This window comes from Trichogramma pretiosum, unplaced genomic scaffold (assembly GCF_000599845.2).
Source record: "Trichogramma pretiosum strain Unisexual culture from Peru unplaced genomic scaffold, Tpre_2.0 scaffold44, whole genome shotgun sequence".
Classification (NCBI taxonomy): Eukaryota; Metazoa; Arthropoda; class Insecta; order Hymenoptera; family Trichogrammatidae; genus Trichogramma; species Trichogramma pretiosum.
Window position 1 is genome coordinate 1,454,928 of NW_019641632.1, and position 21,897 is coordinate 1,476,824.

The 21,897-nt window shown below is 37.3% G+C and overlaps 2 protein-coding genes and 2 pseudogenes across 3 annotated transcripts; 3 read left to right on the plus strand and 1 right to left on the minus strand.

Annotated features, from left to right (window-relative positions):
* The first annotated feature begins 196 nt into the window (after nucleotides 1-196).
* Nucleotides 197-8,076, plus strand: LOC106660234. Its single transcript, XM_014383166.2, has 19 exons — nucleotides 197-719; nucleotides 797-1,224; nucleotides 1,301-1,755; nucleotides 1,823-2,034; nucleotides 2,120-2,520; nucleotides 2,591-2,768; nucleotides 2,832-3,043; nucleotides 3,113-3,306; nucleotides 3,387-3,649; nucleotides 3,717-3,854; nucleotides 3,925-4,051; nucleotides 4,110-4,675; nucleotides 4,735-5,079; nucleotides 5,160-5,457; nucleotides 5,532-5,866; nucleotides 5,944-6,659; nucleotides 6,732-6,865; nucleotides 6,929-7,107; nucleotides 7,176-8,076. The coding sequence occupies exons 2-19, from the start codon at nucleotides 803-805 to the stop codon at nucleotides 7,434-7,436; spliced, it is 5,436 nt and encodes a 1,811-aa protein (XP_014238652.1). The 5' UTR covers nucleotides 197-719; nucleotides 797-802; the 3' UTR covers nucleotides 7,437-8,076.
* Nucleotides 8,077-8,653: 577 nt separating this feature from the next.
* LOC106659982 (mast/stem cell growth factor receptor Kit-like) lies at nucleotides 8,654-14,242 on the plus strand. 2 transcript variants are annotated; one of them, XM_023459341.1, is made up of 8 exons: nucleotides 8,654-9,075; nucleotides 9,192-9,495; nucleotides 9,569-9,768; nucleotides 9,881-10,112; nucleotides 10,177-10,298; nucleotides 10,384-10,919; nucleotides 11,010-11,326; nucleotides 11,512-14,242. In XM_023459341.1, exons 1-8 carry the CDS (start codon nucleotides 8,774-8,776, stop codon nucleotides 11,920-11,922), a joined length of 2,424 nt encoding a protein of 807 aa, XP_023315109.1. In that variant the 5' UTR covers nucleotides 8,654-8,773; the 3' UTR covers nucleotides 11,923-14,242. The 2 variants fall into 2 exon arrangements, with proteins under 2 accessions (XP_023315109.1, XP_014238277.1); XM_014382791.2 differs by having other exon boundaries at nucleotides 9,192-9,486.
* A 1,506-nt stretch (nucleotides 14,243-15,748) lies between these two features.
* On the minus strand, nucleotides 15,749-17,088 carry LOC111693747 (annotated as a pseudogene).
* A 3,895-nt stretch (nucleotides 17,089-20,983) lies between these two features.
* Nucleotides 20,984-21,521, plus strand: LOC111693749 (annotated as a pseudogene).
* Nucleotides 21,522-21,897: the final 376 nt, after the last annotated feature.

A 21,897-nucleotide genomic window follows, 5' to 3' on the forward strand; every position in this document is an offset into this window, starting at 1 on the left:
ACAATCTCCGCTTCGACGTTCAAAATATCACGAGCTGAATCGAAAGATTGCGCGAAAACTTAGCGTGTGCATGTTGGATGTTGCCGATAGATATAGGTAGTCTACATGCTGGCCCGTTGCACGAGTATTTGTGTGCACATGCGTCAGTCTATATAGCTATATGCACGTAACGCAATATATGCTGCAGTACATAATGCAAGTGCCTGGGCAAAATGGAGCTGAGATCGAGAGAGAGAGAGACCGAGAGGGCAAGAGTGAGATAGAGCGATCGTATTCGGTGTCCATCTAATAACTGTCACAGCCGATGATTTTTCGCGCATATTATAACCTATGGATTTTGGCGACTCCTCGCTAATTTTATCGCGTTACACGAGTGCGTGCGAGGCGATCGCTCGTCGACGAAACGGAGAATAAAAACGGAGTAAATTGAGTTTACTCGAAGCTCGCTGCTGTCCTCCTCGCAACTATTACATTACGCCTGGAGTGTTTCGCGCGGGTGTGGTGCTATATTCGCGTTTCACCAAGAGTCGTCTCGGATGATAAAATTTGCAATTTTCACTCGATATACAATACAATTGCGTCGATCATGTCAGTGCGGTGTTCAATTAGTCAACTAGCATGGGAAAGGTAGCGATGTGTAGTGGTGGATCTGCGGAATTTTCGACGATTGATATGTTAAAACAAGTGGGACGTCGTTGTAGCTTTGTTCATGGTCAAATGTAATGTAGTTCTATGCAGTTTCGGTTGGACTGAACGCTTTCACTCGTTTGTACTCAAGCCAATAATTCTTTTTCAGAATGAAATGTCAGACATGAGAGTGATAAATAGACGAAATTCGCTGGATCTGTGTCAAGAGAATCTTTTTAATCTTCAGTGTCTTGTCAAGGCAAACGACATCAGATATGCAACTGCTATTGAAAATCATGAAAAGCAACTTGTGGCCTTTGCCATTGGCCCTACAGATCTTGGGATTTATTACTTGAGAGAAGCACCCTCCAAACCAATCATTAAGAGGGTGCCTTGGTTTCAATGTATGAGGAAAAAAATTGCTTGTTTATGTTTTGATCCATCGGGTTCTTGGTTATTGGTTGGCTCTATTGATGGTTCAGTATACATTGTTCCAGTGAAAACTGTCATAGATGAACCTTATGCTCCAGATCAAAAATGGACAACACAAGATGTTACGTCCTTTTTGTCTGTAAATTCTCAAAATTCTTATGGAAGGTATAAACATTAAGTTTTACTTATTATAAAATAGATGCAGTTAGATTTTTGTTAACTAAATTTGATTAAATTACAGACCAAGTGCAATAGCATGGTGGCATGGTGTATCTTTTGCAGCAGAAATAGGTGTTATTGGTACAGAGCAAGGAGAAATAGTTTTTATTAATTTAGAAACAGGTCAACAAGTTAGTATTACAAAAGTAGAGGGCCGTATTACAAGTCTTTCTATCTGTCAAGATACAGAGCTGGATAAAGTGTTAATGTTAATTACAAACCATGCTCGAGAACAGTGGTATTTACTTTTAGAAAAATCAGGTAGTAATTATACATATCCGTTAAATACTGGATCACAACGAATAACTACTAATGGTGATGATATCGACAACGAGGAAAGAACATTTCCTATGGCAAGAGCAAGATTAAGAGGCCTGAAACAAATGTCTTTTCAGAAACTTAATATGATTAAACAAAAATTAGCTGAAACGAGAAATCGCTTGGATCCTACTCCTCCAGTGCCAGTGAATAACATAGGTATATTTCTGAATACATTATTTTTACTTTATGTCAAAACTGTTTCAATTTTTTATATTAATTTCAGAAAATAAAAATAATGAAAATGTCAGTCTCAGCAATTCTAGTGATTCCAATGATAACAGTAATGAAATAATCTTTTTTTCACATGAAGAGTCTGATAATATTTATAGCACAACTCCAATACCAGTGTGTAGAGATATGTATGTTATTCCCCAAATTTTGAAAAATGGCTGTAGTTTTTTTGCCAATTACATACCATCTAAAGATTTTGTAACTGTAAGTAAAATTGGAATCCATGCAAGTCCTTTATATACAGTAATTTGATAAAAAATTAAGCGAAATAAAATTTATTTTTGATCAGATTCATCAACGATGCACAACTTTAAAACCTACTATGGTCCATAGATTGCCAAGAGATTGCCTAGATATTCAATTGACTTGTAAACTAATTTATGTTTTGGATACCAAACATAGATTTGTTCAAATAGTATCTCGTGTTTTGAGTGAAGAAAGAAAAGGAAACTATGAAATATATAATGATTTTATTATAGCTAAATTTTCATTTGATAAAAGTGAAGAAGTCATTAATAGTATTTTTGTTTTATCTGCTAATACACAAAACTACGACACATCAGATAATATTAAACTTAATTATAAAGATTGTTGCATAGCTAATAATATAGTCGACTTAAACTCTTTTTTTCCACCACTTGATTCATGTTTAGTGATCACTAATCTTGGAATCTACAGAATCGACCTGAGGTTTGCACTACTTACATAGCAAATTAAATGCAAGTCCATTAAATACTCAATTTTTTTAAATTTATTCTAGGAGTGACATAACACAATATTTCTTAGATTTAATTCTAATACATCGAGCACTTGAAGATTCTATAAGATTGGGAGATATTTTAGGAATGAGATGGAATCAATTAATGGAATATGCAGGTGATATAGTTTTATGCAAACACGGCTTTGGTCAAGCTATGGAATTGTATTCTTATGCTAAGGTAAATTAAAATTTTAAAGAAAAAAGGAACAATCTTAATATTATTTAAAATATTTTTTTTTAGTGTCCTATATCAAAGTGTATCTACAAATTCGCTGCAGTAGGATATACAGCAGACCTTCTGAAATTACTTGTTGCATACTCATCTTCTCCTGTGATCACTGAAGTTAGTGAAACGAATAGAATTCACTATTCAAACTTAAGTGTCCTTGCTTTCACTGAGCTTTTCTTGAGAGCGTTGCCTCCTCATAAAGAATATGTTCAAAAAGATTTGTTGTAAGTAAATAATAAAATTTCGATTTAATTGCAAAGTGATGGAAAATTAATAACAGTTCTTTAATGCAGACATTTTCTTTCGACCAATACTACATATGACCAATTGTATGCCATTAAAATGGCTATCAAAACCCACCTATGGTTTATGCTCGAGCATTTGTTGAAGCATAAAGGATTAGGACCACAAGTACTCGATTTTCTAGTTGCATCTTTACCTAGCTTCGCGAATCAAAATGCACTGCTACACACAGATCAAAATAAAAGTAAGAATCTCTTTAAAAGTTTAAAATTGACCAATTTCTATACCTATAAATTTATATATTTTGTTTTATATCCGAAACAGATGGCTTATTGATGTGCTTGAGTGATCCAAGTTTAATACAGGGTATCTTGAACAATCTTAATTCTGCTAAGAATCACATCTGCTTTGTACAGTTCAGTTTGCCGACTCTGCCGATTCCCATCATTGACAGGCTTCTCAAACTTTACGATCCTACCAATCCTTCGCTGAGACCGTTACTTACACGACTTAAAATTCGTCGAAGAACTGCATCACGATGTTCCTTTTCAAGCCAGTGTGATTCCTTGGATTTTACTGAAGATGGGGTAAGAATTAATAATTCATTGAAAAACTGTTTAAAGCATACACGTTTTGTAAATCATTATTATTTAGGATGATAGCAGTATGTGCGTGGAAGAAATCGTTAATACCTTTATACTTCTGCTTTTGACGGTTCTGCATCGACAGCAGCCATCCGTAACTTTTCGTTCTGAGTTTATGCCTCTTACGCATCCCCTAGAATTTAACGGGGTAAGTTTTACTTGTAAAACACAATTTATCGATCAACATTTTACAATAACTCACAAAACAATGTCGATAGGATTTCCAAGATAAATCGGAATCTATCGACGTAAAACGTCGAGTATTGAGTGCAGGCTTCGGTCACGTTGCTTTGATAAGAAACGGCAACATCATGACGTGGGGTAATGCAATGCAAGGTTGTTTAGGTAAGTTGATTTTATTCCAGTGTTTTTATTATTTTCATTAAACTATAATGACCAACAGGTACTGGACCGATAATGTCACGCTTCGAGACGCCCAAAACTCTCGGCATGTTTCATTATCAAGGTATCGAAGTGCTTTCGGTATCGTGCGGTCGCTGGCACACATTGTCAGTGACAAACAACGGCGTTTACGCTTGGGGTAGCAACGTTTACGGTCAATTAGGCCTGGGCGATCTACGTGAGACTCCCAATCCGGAACTAATTGTCTCGCTCGCTCAAGAAGTCATAGTCGATGCCGTAGCAGGTCCCTATCATTCCGTGGCGTTGACCGCCGATGGGAGAATTTTCAGCTGGGGCTGGGGTGTTTACGGTCAACTGGGACACGGATCCACGGAGTTGTCGCGGTATCCAACAATGGTCAAAGCTTTGGTCGGGATAGATATTCGTCATATCAGTGCCGGCTATGCCCACACTCTTGCCCTCAGTGCAGATGGCTACGTTTATGGATTTGGTTGCAATATGTTTGGACAGTTGGGAACCGGTGACGATAGCAAACATTCGTTGCCTATCAAAATCAGTCTTATTCCTGAGAAGATAACGGCTGTCGATACGAAATATTTTCACAATGTAAGTCCAATAACTTGACCACTAAAAATGAATGTTAAAGCTAAATTAAAATTTTATAGCTCGCAATTAGTGTAACGAATAAGCTGTACGTTTGGGGTTGCAATCCAACAATTCTGCGCCTGCAAAGCAAAGAGCGTAAGTTGCGCTTGCAGCGAGCCAGACAAGCTATGGAGACGATGGAACGTGAAATGGCTGAAAAGAAATGCCACACATCTCCAATCGAAGAGTTTGCTGAGGCATTGAAAACAGAGGAAGGAGGCGAATTGAAAAAGTCACTAAGCGACAGGAACCTCAATTCTGCTTGTTCTTTGAATATTGAAATTGAAAAAGATCTGGAAGATAGTATGAATCATTTGGTGCCCGAATTAGTTGATATTAGTCGAGTTCAAGGGAAAATTGTACAGGTAATTATTATTTGTTTTTAATTTTATAATACATCCAAAATCATTTTTAAGTTTCTAAAATTTTGGACTCACATGTATAGATATCATGTGGATTCTTTCACTCAGCATTGCTCACACACGATGGTAAGGTTCACACTTGGGGCAGGAATATTGACGGTCAATTAGGAATCGGCACCAGTAGAGACGTTACTCATCCAGCACCTGTTACTTTTCTGTCATTTGATAATAATAGCCGGCTTAACACGGAGAGCGAGAACGAAAAAGATCGTCAACCAGGTTTACATCCTAAAGACCCTGAATGTGAATTAACCAAAGATTATGTTATTAAAGCCGTAAAAATTTCTTGTGGAGGGCATTTCACTGTAATTCAGCAACCAGGTATGTAGAAAATGTAGTTATGATACTGTTGTTAATTTTATTTGGATATCGATTACTATTATGTCAATTTATAGGAGGTAAAATTTTTGCTTGGGGTGCAAACACCACAGCCCAACTGGGCCGACCACCGATTAACGATGATTCGGAGCGCTTTTTACTTCAGCTTAAAAATTCAAAACGATTTATACGGCGTCCAAATCAGGACCGTTTATTACCGGTCAATCTTAGTCCAAGTCAAGTGCCTGGAATACCTGCGATGATGATATCCTATCAAACCTATGATAATAATAATTTGTCTGGTACTGTCAAACCTCTTAGTTCTGTCGAACCGAATATGGGAGAACTGACCTTGCATTATACCCTTGAAGAATTTCATGGTTTATATAGCTTTTCAAAAATCTTCAATAAGGTGAGTCTGGAGTCAATTGTAGGTGGTTAAATAATATTAGCCACTATTAGTATAATAATTGCTGTTTGTTTTGTTAGTGTGAGGAATTGAAAAAATATCAAGCTTGTGCCAAGCTTGATCTTATCGAACGCAACATGATCGAATCAATGACAAATCAACTAAGGGCCTTAAAAGAATCGGATCCTGACCAATTGGTAAATATTGATGAAAATTCCAGTCCAGATGATAAAAAAATTAATGAACAACTTGAAGTCAACAATATGCTCTTTGAGAAGCATGTTGAACGCAATGTGGTTGATATACTAATTGAGTCTGCTGAAAAGGAAAAAATAAAAATGCCTGTTAGTAAATCACTTGATAGTTTTCGCATTCTCGAAGAAGAGCTGCACACGTTTGATTGTCAAGGTGGCTCGGAAGAGATGTTTGATGCAGATAAAAAAGAAATCCTGGACTTGGATTGCAGTCAATTATCAAACAATGATCTGGAAAGTTCCATTGAAAATGTAACACTAACTGGTGACGATTTCAAAGACAGTTCGCACAACGATTCTAGTAAAATCAATGAAACTATTTGTATGGATGAAAAAGAGACATTGAAGATGCAGTACGCCATGAATATTGTCGATTTTTACTTGAGCGAAGTAGAAGAGGAACAGTACATGACTATCTACGATATAACTGGATTGGCTATTAACTTTTGGGTTGAAAATAGATTAGATGTTAAAGACTTGGAAAAAGTTTTCATAAAATATATGAAGAAGATTTACTACCCTCTTGCCCTTTTAATATATAGGTAACATTTTCATTTTTACCCAATTTTGATCTTGATTGTATCTTTTGTTAATTCGATTATATTATTTTACAGTGATAAAGAAACAATGACCAATTCTATAACTGAAAGAAATATGAAAAATATTCGAGTGAAAAATGCAGTGAACATTTTATCAACTGATTTTTGCTTGAAAGTCTGTTCTTATATGATAGAACATATCGAAGATGGTTTGTATAAATTAAAGTTCTGTAACGTTGAGAAATTCAAAAACTAAATCATCCAACTCTTAGGTAAACCGGCTGTAGATTTCGTCGAAATGCTCTCTGAATCTCTAGCTAAAAACTACGGCCCCCCTCTCATTGGATATCCTGGAACAAGTGAAAACAGAACATCTGAACAAATGATGGAAGGAATAGTGAGCACTTTATCGGCAAGTTATAACGATCCCCGAGCTTTCATACACATCAAGGTATTCAAACTGAAAAAAAAATTTTAATCCGACATGGGTTTTGACAAATTTTTTATTTTTGTGTTCAGGACTCCGATAAGGTATCGGAACTAATGGCAGCAGACGAAGACTCAATGATATTTACTTGTGGACACCAATATCTTCTATCTACTTATAAATCCGAAACAGTGCCACGGATGGAGGCTGATCTGTTAGCGCTGCGTTCACCTTTGCCTTCTACGGCTCAACTTCTCGGTTCTATTCTTATTCAATCACACAAACCCGAGACGTTGTGTCCGCCATGTTTAACTCAAGTTCTCAAAGACGCTACAAAAAGCGTAGATAGATAAATTGAAAAATGAATGTTTCAAAATAGAACAATTCATCCTTTACTTCAATTAATATAAGTTGTCTTTCAAGTTCGATTAACCGGAATGTTTGTAAGATACAACATGATTTTAAGTGCGTAAAAGTTTGATGCGTTTTACTATTAAATAGCTAACTCACCTTCTCGTGTGTTTTCATCATTGAAGAATTAAGTGCGAGTGCTTAGTTAATTTTTGCAATAACTTAAACGATATATGTTAAATTTATAAAAGTTAAAATAGCTTCCAGTTACACAACTCATACTGAATTTTGCGTAAATATATTTTATTAATTAATTATTTTATAAATTGTTATTTGCTTGCTGAAGATTGTACATATATTGTGAACATTCAACAACGCGACGTCGTCAGGGATGTCAGCAATAATACGAATGATTGTATTGTAAATTTTGTAAATTTTCAGTTACTCTGTAAATAATCATTTTTACGGTTTATACCTTATACGAAGCTCTATTAGAAGTGATGCTAGTCTCGAAAAAAAAAATGAATTAGGAACAAATTTTGTGAAATCACGACTGTTATTCAGGTATACTACGAAATTACTCATCGAAACTCTATAGTACCATTTAAAAAGCATGTAGTGGTTTCTCAATAAAAACTTTATTATTAGCAATGTTTAAATGCGTATCCGATCTTTCATTACCAAAATCACGTTCACCTGCAGTTGAAATCAATCGATTGTTTCAAGTTCGATCGCTACACACTTTGGCTGATCGAGGCATTGTTTAGCTTTTATCTTGTAGCTCGTCTTTATCAGGGCAACGCAAGATTCAATATATTATCTTTATTATCGATGCGAGACGTTAGAAAAATGACGGACAGTAGTGAAGAACTACTCCAAAGCGATCCGATTAATTAGCAATTCCCCAGGATCGAAGCGACGATAGGTCATCGAGTAATAATAATCCCCTTCGAATCTAAAAAAATGAGCGACGATTTTTTGCCGCGTGCAAAGCAGAAAGTCACTCGCCACGCTCGAGCCACGTTCTCTCAACAACAATACAACGAGCGTAAAAAAAAATAATAGATATAAAAAGTATACACTCTAGCTTGCACGGCCAAAGATAAGATTCTCAGGCCCGATAAACGTCTATAAGGTGGTACACACTCGAAAAACATGCTCGGGAGAAACATTGGCCGCGATAAATCTCGTCTCGTTGTCCAGTTGCGCGTGTTCTCGGTGTCCGCGATGAGCTGCGGCCGCAAACGATGCTGCTGCTCTTAGGTAGTACAATCGATTCCCGATCGGTCGTAGAATTTTTCGTGGCAAAAAAGTGTCTCCGAGAGGCATGTGAGACGAGATGCTCGATCGGACGCCGCTCGTCGTATGCGTCGCGGCGTTGATCGCATCGTTGACAGTTTTGAGCGGTGTCGAGCAGTCAGTGGCTGCGGTGGCGGCGGAGCAGCCCGACAGCAGCAGCAGCAGCAACAACAAAAACGATGACAATTACGTGGGAAATTTGAGCGTCCGGCTGGTCTCGCCGGGCGACGGCGACATTAACGAGGAGAATTCGTCGAGGATCGACGCAGCGAAGCTCAACGTTTCGTGGCTCTTGCCGACGACGAGCAGCGACGATGCAGCGAAAAAGCCGTCCTTCTACAGGTTCGTACTTCCTCCGTGCGCGGCTCTCTGTATCTTGAGCGCAGATTTACAAACTCGCGCGACACGATCTTCGAGTCAATTACGATGATGTACATGCGTTATATTTACAACAAAAGCGTGCAGATCACGAGCATAACGGACGAGCATCACGACGACGACGACGACGACTCGGGCTCGAGCCTCTCGCATAATTCGGCCTGCGGCGAGGGCACGATTTATCACGTCGTTCACGACGTCAACGTGACGTCGGTGCTGCTGCCCGAGTACCGCTTCGAGGACGACGACGACGCCGCGATGGCGCTGGAGCTGGAGTTGGAGCCGGCCTGCACCTACAGGATCGACTTCGTGGCCCATCCGAGGCCCAGCAGCAGCGACCAGCTTACCGATCATGATAATTATCGGTCCCTATCGGTAATACGCGTGGGTTTTTCAGCTTTCGATCTCGCATATTATACGCAAAAAATTAATTAAAAACAATACTCGATGAGCGCAGACGGTCGTAACTCTGCCGGAGTGCATCGGTAATTGGTGCAATTGCGAGAGGATCGGCCGCGGGCTGCCCGTGCCCGAGCTTCGCGTCCAAAACCTGGACGATCAGAGCGTCCTCATCGATTGGACGCTCGGCACCGATCGAGACATCTCCGGTAACAACGACAGCTCGACGGCGACGCTCGTTCGGTCTTATCACGTTAGGTAAGGCCAATCACGGTAACTTTAGCCGATGCAAAGAGATAAAAATTGTATACAAGCCGTTGTCTATCGTTGCATGTTTTCTTACGTTATGTATATGATGTAAATAAAATAGCGCGGGAGTGCCGCATCTGACGTCGGCCACCGGACTCGTTATCTACAACAGGACGACGATTTTTCGCGGCAACTCAAGCTCGTTCGTTTGGCATCATAACGACTCTTCGCTGCATCAGCTGGGCGCCAAGATCTTCGCCACCTCCCTCGACTCGCACGGATGTCCCAGCAACGAGAGCTCCATCTTTTTGAGGAAGCTCCGGCACGCGGCCTTCTATAGGAAAAATGTCGCGGTAAGAGATTGATATATGTGATATCTGAAACAAAGTTCGACATGCACTTTTTTGTTCTACATAGGCGATCGTTTTCGTTTGCTTCATTCTCATGTTCTTTCTGAGCGGTGCATTGGTGACCCTCGTGCGGCGTTGGATGCGCAAGCCCGATTACAAGTTCGCCAATCTCGACATGGACAAGTTCAAGTAGGTACATTATATAAACCAATTTTCCCGCTCCCGAATCGTGAAGCGATGGAAAAAAAATCACGACTTAATCACGCGTTCACAGACCGAGGGCCTTCCTGCATCAGCAGGAGTCGATGTACGAGACGCTGCTGAACCAGCGCAACGTTCTGTACGTCGAGCAGGAGATCGTCGAGGCTCGCCGCAAGGACCTGGCCGACGAGTACGAGATCTCGTTCAATCGGCTGAGCATCGTGACGGAGCTCGGCCACGGCCAGTTCGGCAAGGTCTACCTGGCGCAGCTCGACGGCGCTGCTGGTGGCGAAGGCCGAAACAGCGCCTACAGCAACGCCAATCTCGTAGCCGTGAAGATGTCGCGAGCCCACGACCCCTCGGAGCTGCAGCAGGACCTGCTCGAGGAGATCCGCATCACCAAGCTCGTGGGCTCGCATCCCCATCTCGTGTCGATGATCGGCTGCTGCACCCTGCCCGAGAATCCCATCTGTCTGGTGCTCGAGTACATGAAGGGCGGCGATCTGCTGAGGTATCTGCACGCCGTGAGAGCAGCCGGCACAGTCGAGGTCTCGTCGCCGTTGACCTTGTCCTCCAACGACAGCCCGGACGAGCTCAGCATAGCCGAGAGTAAGTCGAGCACTTTCCCCAATGTATTACGTGTGTCAAGTTCTTTTCTTTTTTACTGCACTCGAAAGTACATTGCATAATTTTGCCCAGCCACCTGTACGAGTCTTCACAGTCAATCGCCCTCGAGTCCGTCACCGCAACAACAACAACAGCAACATCAGCCACAGTTCAGCAGAGACTCTCGAGTTTTTTTTCCCAACAACGACATCAAAGCGGTCGAGTCGGGCGGCTGCAAGTTCGAGTGCAGCGGTGGCGGCGAGCGAGTCAAGGGTACGCTTAGCCATGCGGAAATGATGCACTTCGGCTTGCACATAGCCCGCGGCATGGAGCATCTCGAAGCCAAGGGCATCGTTCACCGTGACTTGGCCGCCAGAAACGTTCTCATGAGCGAGCATCTCGTTCTCAAGGTATATTACGAGTACAAATAATAAACGCCGATGCGCGCGGAGCTCGCTGCAGTCGCTCGAGAGCTCGAACGATCGCGACGTTGCGGCGTTGCGCTTGTATAATATATAATGTAGGATGCAAGATTAAATATACAATGTAATACAACTCGAGCTCTCTGTATTAAAATACTCGCGATGATCGGCAGATATCGGATTTTGGCTTGTCGCGACGAGGCGACTACTTTTCGAGGCGGCCGGGCGGCCAGAGGCCCCTGCCGATACGCTGGATGCCCGCCGAGGCGATACGCCAGCGCAGCTTCACCAGCAAGAGCGACGTCTGGTCGTACGGCCTCGTGCTCTGGGAGATCGTCAGCTACGGCGACTTTCCTTACCCTCGTCTGTCCGACGATCGGCTGCTTCATCATCTGCTGGAGGAGGACGGCCGACCGGATCTGCGAGAGCTGCAGGCCGCGCCGGCCGAGCTCAAGCAGCTGATGAACATGTGCTGGGCTCGCGAACCCGCTAACAGGCCGACTTTCCAGCAGATCGTCATGTGGCTGGAGAACAAGATTCAATCGACTTGCGAGAATAATATAACGTACAAGTCGTCTGCTTGATCTGTACAATCGATCTATGCTCGGCATTTTTCACACAATTATAGTTTATTAATGATAAGAGAAATTCACAATTAATACGTACTACTTTACTTTTTGACAGAATGATGTTCGGAAGCATCGATACAAATTTACAATAAATTTTTGTATACAGTTTAATCATTTTTTAAATGCTTCTCAAACGTTCAAAAATAAAATTTTTTTTTAGTTACAAATTACGAACTTTATTAAAACATCGTTTAAAGTTGGGACATATAACGTTTTTGTATATTTGGGGGACGATATCAATTTTTAAATTATTAATGAAATTTCTAATAATTTTACCAAGTATTATACAATATTATTATCGTCTCAAAAGCGTATAAAATTCGAGCAAACCCTAATGTTAAAAATTTTAATAATATCTTTTTTTTTCTTATATTCACTCGAACTGTGGATCGACGGACCGATCGATCGGTTGACTAGAAGTAACAGAGTTTCAGGTCGAGATGCAATATTGGCTACTCTCAGTGTAATTCTTGAACATCCATAGTGAATACGCATAACAAAGTGAATGATGGAAAGCAGAAAGGACACAATTAGCTTTTATCCTACTAAAACTTTTTGTGTGTGTTCTCAGGTGAGATTTACTGGGTTCCAAGTGTTCGCATCAGTCAATTTGGTTCTGTGAGGTTTTATATTGTTTTCGGACAATTAGCCACAGTGGCAAACTCGGACTAGCTAATCAAACTAACTTGAGCTACTAGTACGCACAATGGAAAAGAATTTATTTTTTCATCATATTTAACAAGTCAATTGTACTTTATCGTACATGCAAGTGTAGTTGAAGTTGATCGGATATTCAGTTTGAGGTTGCAACACTAGCCAATGGTTCAAAGAAGTAAATAAAACCTTACAGAATTCAACTGAATGATGAAAACATTTGGAATCTAATGTATGTCAACTTGAAAGTGTTGAATGCTTAGCGCCAAAGGTCTACAGTCTTATGACAATGTATTTCACATTGTTTATGCATCTGACCCGACAAAGTAGTATAAAACGCGTTATTGAAAAATAAATTTATGCCTGTTTTTTAGGATCTAATTTCAGTAGCTTTTACAGTCTATTATACAAATGTAGTAAGTGTATATAAAAGTAAATAAAAACGCAAATTGATGTAATTATAAAAATATAAATGAAATTTCAATAGGGCATATTGATCAATTTATCCTCGTTTTCTGATACATACTTTAATTTGAATAAAACACATTCAGGAAATCGGAATTTCAATAGATTCAACGTCGAGCTCAGCTGGGCATGTGGATGATGAAATTATCCGATGATTACTTTTTTTGAGAAAAAGAGTTTTCAAAGTATAAAGAGAGAGAGAGAGAGAGAGAAAGATAGAGAGTAATTCTGAGTTTGATGAGAAAAGATTAAAACATGCAATATTTAGATCTTTGAGATCTTCTTCTTAATCTTTCTGAGCTGTACATGTGCCCATGTGCGCTAATGGTAGACACACCTGACAACTTATGACTGACTGTCTTTCCCATTTAAGATTATTTTATTCTATGGGAGCTTCTAATCTAAATTGAATGCAATGTCTAAATTGTGAATAAAAAAGGAAACGCTGAGAAACGTTATAAGGCAATGTTACTAAATGATTATCAAATTTTAGGTGTAAAATTAAAAAATAAATATTTCAAGCACAGCAGAAGGCTTTCGAAGAAAGCTCGATCACAAGCATTAAATTTATAATGAATGTTAATTTGATTATGAATACAATAAAACATTTGGTATAAACAATGACAATATCTGATTAAATTATTGGTCCAATTTTAGTAAAAAAATTGTTTACATTCATTTATATAATCACCAAGCTGTCGACAAAAAATCCAACTTAATTTATTGAATCTTAACATAATTAACACAATTGATTTCTTCTAGACAAAGTTTGTCAATATCTGAGTTAGTACCCATCCTTGATTTAGATAATGCAGTTGGTGCATTACCTGGTGAGAAGTTTATCTGAGCTTATTGATATAAATACTGGAGGCAATGAGTCTAGTAGCTTGGGTGACCTTACTGCAACCTATGGTAAATTGAAAAAGTTAATGCCTACATTTGCTGGTGGAAATGGCAGTTGCACACATGCAAACTAGGTATACTGTGAAACTCTATTGATGTTTTAATCAAAGTTGCTTGCTTTTTTAAAGATATGCGTCATTTGATATTAAGGCGTTGTCTTTCCAATAATAACATTTTACTTGCCAAAGGATTGTCTGGTTTAGAAGGCTTTTCATACTTATTTGGACATGTTTCAAATGTCAGATCTATTGCTCTCATAATAAGGTGCTCTTTTAGACAATTTTATCACTGGCAGCTAATGATTTACCAATCCAGACCATAGATGTGGTCTGATCTACTGTGCTTATACAATTATCTAAATTTTTTACGTGTTGTACCTTGTTCACAACTGACAATAGTTTTTTATATTACTCACTACTTCACTACTTTTGGAATACTACCTTTGAAACACTACAGTGACAACGGCAGTTGCACACATGCAGGCTTGGTACTGATGTTTGAAACTCTATTGCTCAAGCACCTATTGCTCCCTTGCCTGTCTTGAGTTATGCATCATTTGATATTAAGGCGTTGTTTTTCTAATATCAACTTTTGACTTGCCTACTTGACTACTTTTAAACACTGACTGAACACCAACGAAAAACTACAAATGGCACATCACAGGATTTGTACTTTATTTCATGCGTTTCTTGTATCATACTCAATTAGCAATTATCTTGTCTTATTCATGCTAAATTTTACTATTTTAAGCAAAATACTATTCAATTCGTTCAATGTTTGAAGGTTATCTTAGCGTCTCTATTGGGGAATCGTAAATGATATATATACAGTATAACACACTTTTTAAGAACAACAAAGCAACACGCAGTGTTCACTGGGCAAATCACACGTGGCTAACTATTTACGTCTACGCACGACCGTCACCAATAGTTGGAGATGGCGTTGCTATCGAAAAGGGCGCAGTTGTCGCCATGGACTGTCAGTAACTGCAGGTTCAAAAATGTTCAATAGACAGTTAATAACAGTATCCAACAAAATGGAAATTCTTTTGAAAAAAGCAGACAACATACCAAGAGATTATAATATCATTTATCGTATAACTAATCATAGATCGGGAGCTATAATGTACCATTCACTAAACTTTTTCATATTTACTACTGTTGGAGCTATAAGATACATATTTTATACCGGTGCATCTCCTGACGCAAGTGCAATGGAAGATGTTCATGTTGATGATTTGTTAAAAGAACCATGGAAATTGGGACTTATTCTATTTGTAAGTGCTGCTCTTTTGGTAATGACGACTGGTGTCAGAGGTAGACATGTTATAAGAAATTACCACAATGAAAATACAAAAACATATACAGCAATATTCATTGGTAAAATTCCATTTACTAATGAATTTTATGAATTTCCACAAGGACAAGCTATTTTGTTGCAAAAGATTCAAAATTTCCTTGGCAAAATTCTTTACTCAAAATCAATAAGAAAAGAGTCCTTTTACTTGAAGATAATTTGAAAACGCACAATGACTATTATAGTTTATTGAAACCTGGGCAGTTATAATGTAAAATTTATTGTAAATAAATATTAGTGTATAAATATATATTAAATAAAATTTATGTAAATTTCTTAAATTTTTTTTGTATTACTTTCAATAGTTATATATTTGGTAAAACACTTATTACCTTTAAGAATGAGAAAGGAAATAATTTATTACAAAAATGATTATTTACAAAATAATATTTTATTTTTTTTCTTATAATTGAACATATTTGCTTATTTGTTCATATGGTATTCGTTTCACTAGTTTTTTTTCATCTTTTAATGTTACATCAACACAAAATTCATCTTCTCTCACTTTTTCAAGTACAGCCAATTTATCACCATATTTTCCGTATAAGATCATTACATCTCTACCTATTGATGGAATGACTGTTTCAAGATGTTGTTCATCTATTTTAACAATATGTCCTGCTACTTCCTCTGGAGATTGGAGCTTCACTTTACCAACAAAACTATTTTTATCAATAGTTTCTGTGAGAATCCCTTTTGATTTATAATATTTGTCTCCTAGAGATTTTGTGATTATCTTTACAGATAGCCCTGGTCTTAGCCAACCTTTGTTTAAATCTCTTTTGTCTTCATCTTTTTCTTTTTTTACTCTTTTAGAAATAGATGATTTTTCATCAAATGAATCCAATTTTCGTTTGTTACTACTTAATGGTTCTTGTTTGATTTTCACAGCCAAAGTTTCTTTTGTAGTTGGTTTAATAATTAAACCTGTTTTGGGTTTTAATTTAATATCAAGTACTAAAGGTTCATCTCCTGTTCTTTCCAACGGTTTTTTAAAGTCAACTTCTGTTTGGGCTTTCTGTTTTAAACAGATAATATCTTTCTTCATTTGCTTTTTGATAAAGTCCATTGTTTTCTCTTCATCATCACGGTCCATTTTTTCTTTTTTTTCTGAAGCAGCTTTTGTTTCAGGATCTTTATCAATATACGTCACAAACCAACCTTTTTCTGTTTCATCAACAACACACTTTCCAGTTCTACCCAACCATTTTACAAAAGCTGTTAACGTTAACCACTGTGTTGCATTCATATGTATATGATCTCTATCAGCTATATAATCTTGATATACCCTATTTGCTGGAACTCGTTTGGTTCCAAATTGCCTTTTAAGCAAATACAAATAATCATGAGAAAACTCCTTGGAAAATTGGTCCATGTATTTATGTGAATTCTCAGCAAATAATAGAAGCTGACGGTGATGTGATTCTGACATTGTATGGCATTTAAAGCCATTTTTATCTCTACATTGTTTTTGGCACATTTGGCAGTACCATCGCAATTTTTGCAGTCCTTTAGCTTTCATTTTATTGGCAATATATTTTGGTGTGCCTACTTCGTGCTTTCCCATATTGACAGTTTTTCTTTGGATTGGCTGAAGTACACTCAAATTTGACCACAATGAGTAAATGTTTTTTTGCAGCACTGAATCACTTTTCACAATTATGAAGAAATGAATTGCACAATGGCAATAAAATTCGTGACTCAAGTCAGTGAATTTAATTTCGGCCAATATGAGGTAAACTAATCAATACGAAAATGTTTTTAAGAGCAGAGCTGAAAACTGAAGCAGAGCTAACGGGTGCAGGAGCTATAGGCACGTGTGTTCAATTCGAAAGGCTACGAATGAATGACGACACACGAGCAGCGTGGCGCCTCGCGGACCCGGTGTGCTTGTGCGTACAACATGTGCGTGGTTCGAGCGGCCACGTTGCACCAGTAGCGCCACCATTGTCACCAATAGTTGGAGATGGCGCTGCTATCCAAAAGCGCGCAGTTTTTGAATGCGTGTTGCTGCTTACAACATACAATTTAAGTCTGAACTATAAGTATGAAATAATTTCATACTGATAATATTATTATCAAGCCAGCATTTATTCAGCGATTTTGTTTATAAGAATGGAATTTTAATTGTTTTATTAAAAATAATAAATATAAAACTATAGAACTTGAATAAAAAAATATAATGAAATGTTCCACGTATAAATGATTTTGGTGAATTTCGACAAGCTATTTTTTTTATTATTAATTGACTAATAAAAATCTAATCATCCCTCAATCTACTTAATGATAATTTTCTTTTTTGTTTCAAAACTTTAAACATACTTATATAATATTGAACGTTTGGCAGTTTTTGAAAAGAAAACATTAAAATCCATAAATGACATGATTATTATTAATTTATATATAATAAATTATTAATTTATGAAAAAAAATTGTTTTTTGTTTTAAAAATTTAAACATACTTCTATAATATCAAACGTTATTGCTTAAATTTAATTAGTGGTACAGGCGGTTGCACGATCGTCGTCTACTTTTTCCATTTTATTCATTAATATGGAGTTGCCAACCTTTCAATACAAATAATTAGGAATAACGAATCAGTTTTTAATCTTTCAAAAAAAACATCCTCTTAGCTGGATTATAGAAATTACTCTTAATGCTGTTACAAAAGCAAGCATTTTTGTTTAAATAATTGAAACTCGTTCAATTCATTCCAATTGTTCATATTGAAAGGTTAGCAATGGTATATCGATAGATAAAGTAAAACAATTAAGCTGATAACTCGCGCAGTTACCTACGTCACAAGGCTGAGCAATGGGCACAGGCCGCCTACTTCACCAATACTTCTAATTAGGCTCGCATGCGCTATGAAACTGCATATAAATTTGAATGTANAATAAAATTCGTGACTTAAGTCGGTGAATTTAATTTCGGCCAATATGGGGTAAACTAATCAATACGAAAATGTTTTCAAGAGAAGAGCTGAAAACTGAAGCAGAGCTGACGAATGGCTATAGGCACGTGTGTTCACTTTCAAAGGCTGCGAAAGAATGACGAAACACGAGGTTCTGGGAGCAGAAGACTAGCTGGCTCGACTCGACGTGGGTCGTGGCCGGCCGTATGCGCGTGTGGTGTCCTGAGTGTGCGCCCGTCACCAATAGTTGGAGATGGCGCTACTATCGAAAAGCGCGCAGTTTTTGAATGCGTGTTGCTGCTAAAATTTAATATAAAAATTTAAACATAAAATTTAAGTCTGAACCATAAGTATCATTTAAAAACAATTTCATACTGATATATAGGTATTATCAAACCAGCATTTATTCAATGATTTGTTTTCATAAGAATGGAATTTTAATTTTAATTTTTTTGTTAAAAATAATAAACATAAAACTATAAGACTTGAATGAAAAAATTTTTTTTTTCAAAAATTCAAACATACTTCTATAATATTAAACGTTTGGCAGATTTTTCAATAGAAAACATAAATAAATCATTAATTCATGAAAAAAAATTCTTTTTTGCTTTAAAAATTTAAACATACTTCTATAATATCAAACTTGCTTAAATTTAATTGGTGGTACAGGCGGCTGCACGATCGTCGACTACTTGTTCCATTTTATCCATTAATATAGAGTTGCCAACCTTTCAATACAAATAATTAGGAATAACGAATCAGTTTTTAATCTTTCAAAAAAAACATCCTCTTAGCTGGTTTATAGAAATTACTCTTAATGCTGTAAAAAAAGTAAGCATTGTTGTTTTGAATAATTGAAACTCGAATCGAAACTACTCAAATTGAAAATAATTGAAACTGAAAAATTATCAATCAGGTGTGCGAAATCCGAACATTTGTAAGACTTTTTAAGACATTTTTAGACTTTTTTAGACTTTGTAAAACTTTCTCATGAGAAAAATTTCCGTCGGGGTAATAGTAAAGCTCATGATAAATAATCCTCCGCAATGCGCTAAAGTAAACGAGAGCGTTTATCTGATGAAAAGCTGGATACCATTTACTTAAATTGTTTCATAAAAGTGTAATTTAATTAGTCAACTACTATCTTAGAATGTAAAATCATTGTCGATATCAGGTCAAACCCAGCTGCTATTTGCATTTACTTTCTGGCTGTGTAAAATTTAATACTCGCATAGTTCACTCTTGTCAAAATAGACTCGGCATTTAGACAGAAATGAATCAAACACACGACTACAACTTTGACTGATAAAATATACTCAAAGCATTACCAAACCAATTTAAAAACGATCCATGTTGTGTGTTGAAGGAATAAGGATAAAAAAAACAAATCCATTTATTTTTAATAAAAAGTAATAGACTGTTTATTTGTACAATTTTTATCATTTTAACAGTCTTTTTTGTCGCACAAACTAAAGTGAACATAGTTGGGCAGACTCTTTCCTTCAATGACTCGTTATCTAGTAAATAATTTACGTGTCAGCTTGTTGTCCCAACATTAAATACTCTTTCTGAGAGCCTGCAGATGCTGTATTTCAATAGAATGGGCAGTCTTTGTTTTTCTATTCTATTGAACCAATCAAGTGAGGTTATGTTACCCCGCACGTGCTCTCTCAGGCTTTCTTCGTATAGGTGAACATAAATTAGTACCTGTACTTGGTTGAATAATCTTTGGGCGATACAACTAACCCTCGACCTTTTCTTGNATTACTCTTAATGCTGTAAAAAAAGTAAGCATTTTTGTTTTGAATAAATGAAACTCGTTCAATTCATTCCAATTGTTCATATTGAAAGGTTAGCAATGGCGTATCGATAGATAAAGAAAAACAAACAGATAACTCGCGCAGTCGCCTATGTCACAAGGCTGAGCAATGGGCACAAGCCTACTTCATTAATAGTTCTAATTAGGCTCGCATGCGCTACTGATAAATTTGAAAAAAGTATGCAACCTCGTTGCTAACTCTAGTGAACAGAGCAGTGACCAGTGAAGTTTTGCTAAAAAACCGAATCTGATAATTCCGCAATTAGTTTATCAGGAGTTACGAGTTATTAGCGAGATATAATAATTGAAAATGAATATTATCCATTTTAGCTACTCCAAATAACACACTTTTGAAATAATGGACTATAAAAATAGAAACTTGAGACAGTTTGATAAAAATATAAACGAGCGGGTAAGGGATACGCGTGTATTCAGGATCAAATTCCTGTTTTTTTACCCTCACTTCATTGTTGTATAAATTGAACATAAGATTGTTGCCATACATGCACAAAGAGTTTAAACACTCCAGATAACCGAGAGCTCGCACCATCTTTCGGATTTTTTCATAAGATCGCGGAACCACAGACGTGTCGTAATCGTGCGGATATTTAAGACACTGCAAGACGATTTTCTTATAATTTTATATTTTATCTGTAAAAAATTTGTCACTATCGCATAAGGAGATACAAATAATAAAAGTTACATTGTTAATTATATTTGAAATTTCGCGGTGTTTCCGTGTTCTTTGCAGTAAGCTGGATCGTGAAAGAAAACAATATGGCGCTATGCACTGTGTATATTACCTATAGCTGTTAAAGACTGTCCCCTCCACAACGTGCGGACGTGCTCAGCATTCGTATACTAATAAGTGACTGGCTCAGTTAGCCTTAGTACCGTCTCGCCTTTGGATATAGACAGACGTTATTTATCATCGACTGTGCTTCGTTCAGCCATTGTGATTTGTGTTACCACGCGATTTACTGCTGAAAGATAAAATACTATAAACTTAATAACATGTCTTTCATGTTACAACATCTTGAGAATGCTTGGCAAGTAGACCAGGCGATTCTTTCGGAAGAGGATCGTGTAGTTGTTATATGATTTAGCCGTGATTGGGATCCCGAGTGCATGAAAATGGACGAAGTCCTATTTAATATTGCAGAAAAAGTTCAAAACTTTGCTGTAATTTATCTAGTTGATCTAGATAAAGTGCGTGATTTTAAAGTCATGTACGAGTTATACGACCCATGCACGGTCATGTGCTTCTTCAGGAATCGACACATTATGATAGATCTGGGAACAGGCAACAATAATAAAATTAATTGGGCCCTGGAAGACGAGCAAGAGATGATCGACATTCTGGAAACAGTTTACAAAGCGGCAAGAAAAGGTCGAGGGTTAGTTGTATCGCCCAAAGATTATTCAATCAAGTACAGATACTAATTTATGTTCACCTATACGAAGAAAGCCTGAGAGAGCACGTGCGGGGTAACATAACCTCACTTGATTGGTTCAAGTGAAGACTGAACAAATTCAATAAAAGAAGATCCTTACTGCTGCTGCCGGTGCCGATATTTCATGATCCAATTGATTAAGGTCAATCAAAGAAAAATAGAAAAACAAAGACTGCTCATCCTATTGAAATACAGCATCTGCAGGCTCTCAGAAAGAGTATTTAATGTTGAGTCAACAAGCTGACACGTAAATTATTTACTAGATAACGAGTCATTGAAGGAAAGAGTCTGCCCAACTATGTTCACTTTAGTTTGTGCGACAAAAAAGACTGTTAAAATGATAAAAATTGTACAAATAAACAGTC

Bases quoted from the DNA above. Each gene is read 5' to 3' on its own strand.
- LOC106660234 (XM_014383166.2), top strand. From the start codon at position 803: ATGTCAGACATGAGAGTGATAAATAGACGAAATTCGCTGGATCTGTGT. The intron at 5,458-5,531 runs GTATGTAGAAAA...GTCAATTTATAG, and splicing joins CACTGTAATTCAGCAACCAG to GAGGTAAAATTTTTGCTTGG. The intron at 6,660-6,731 runs GTAACATTTTCA...ATTATTTTACAG, and splicing joins CTTGCCCTTTTAATATATAG to TGATAAAGAAACAATGACCA.
- LOC106659982 (XM_023459341.1), top strand. From the start codon at position 8,774: ATGCTCGATCGGACGCCGCTCGTCGTATGCGTCGCGGCGTTGATCGCA. The intron at 9,496-9,568 runs GTGGGTTTTTCA...CGATGAGCGCAG, and splicing joins GGTCCCTATCGGTAATACGC to ACGGTCGTAACTCTGCCGGA. The intron at 10,113-10,176 runs GTAAGAGATTGA...TGTTCTACATAG, and splicing joins TCTATAGGAAAAATGTCGCG to GCGATCGTTTTCGTTTGCTT.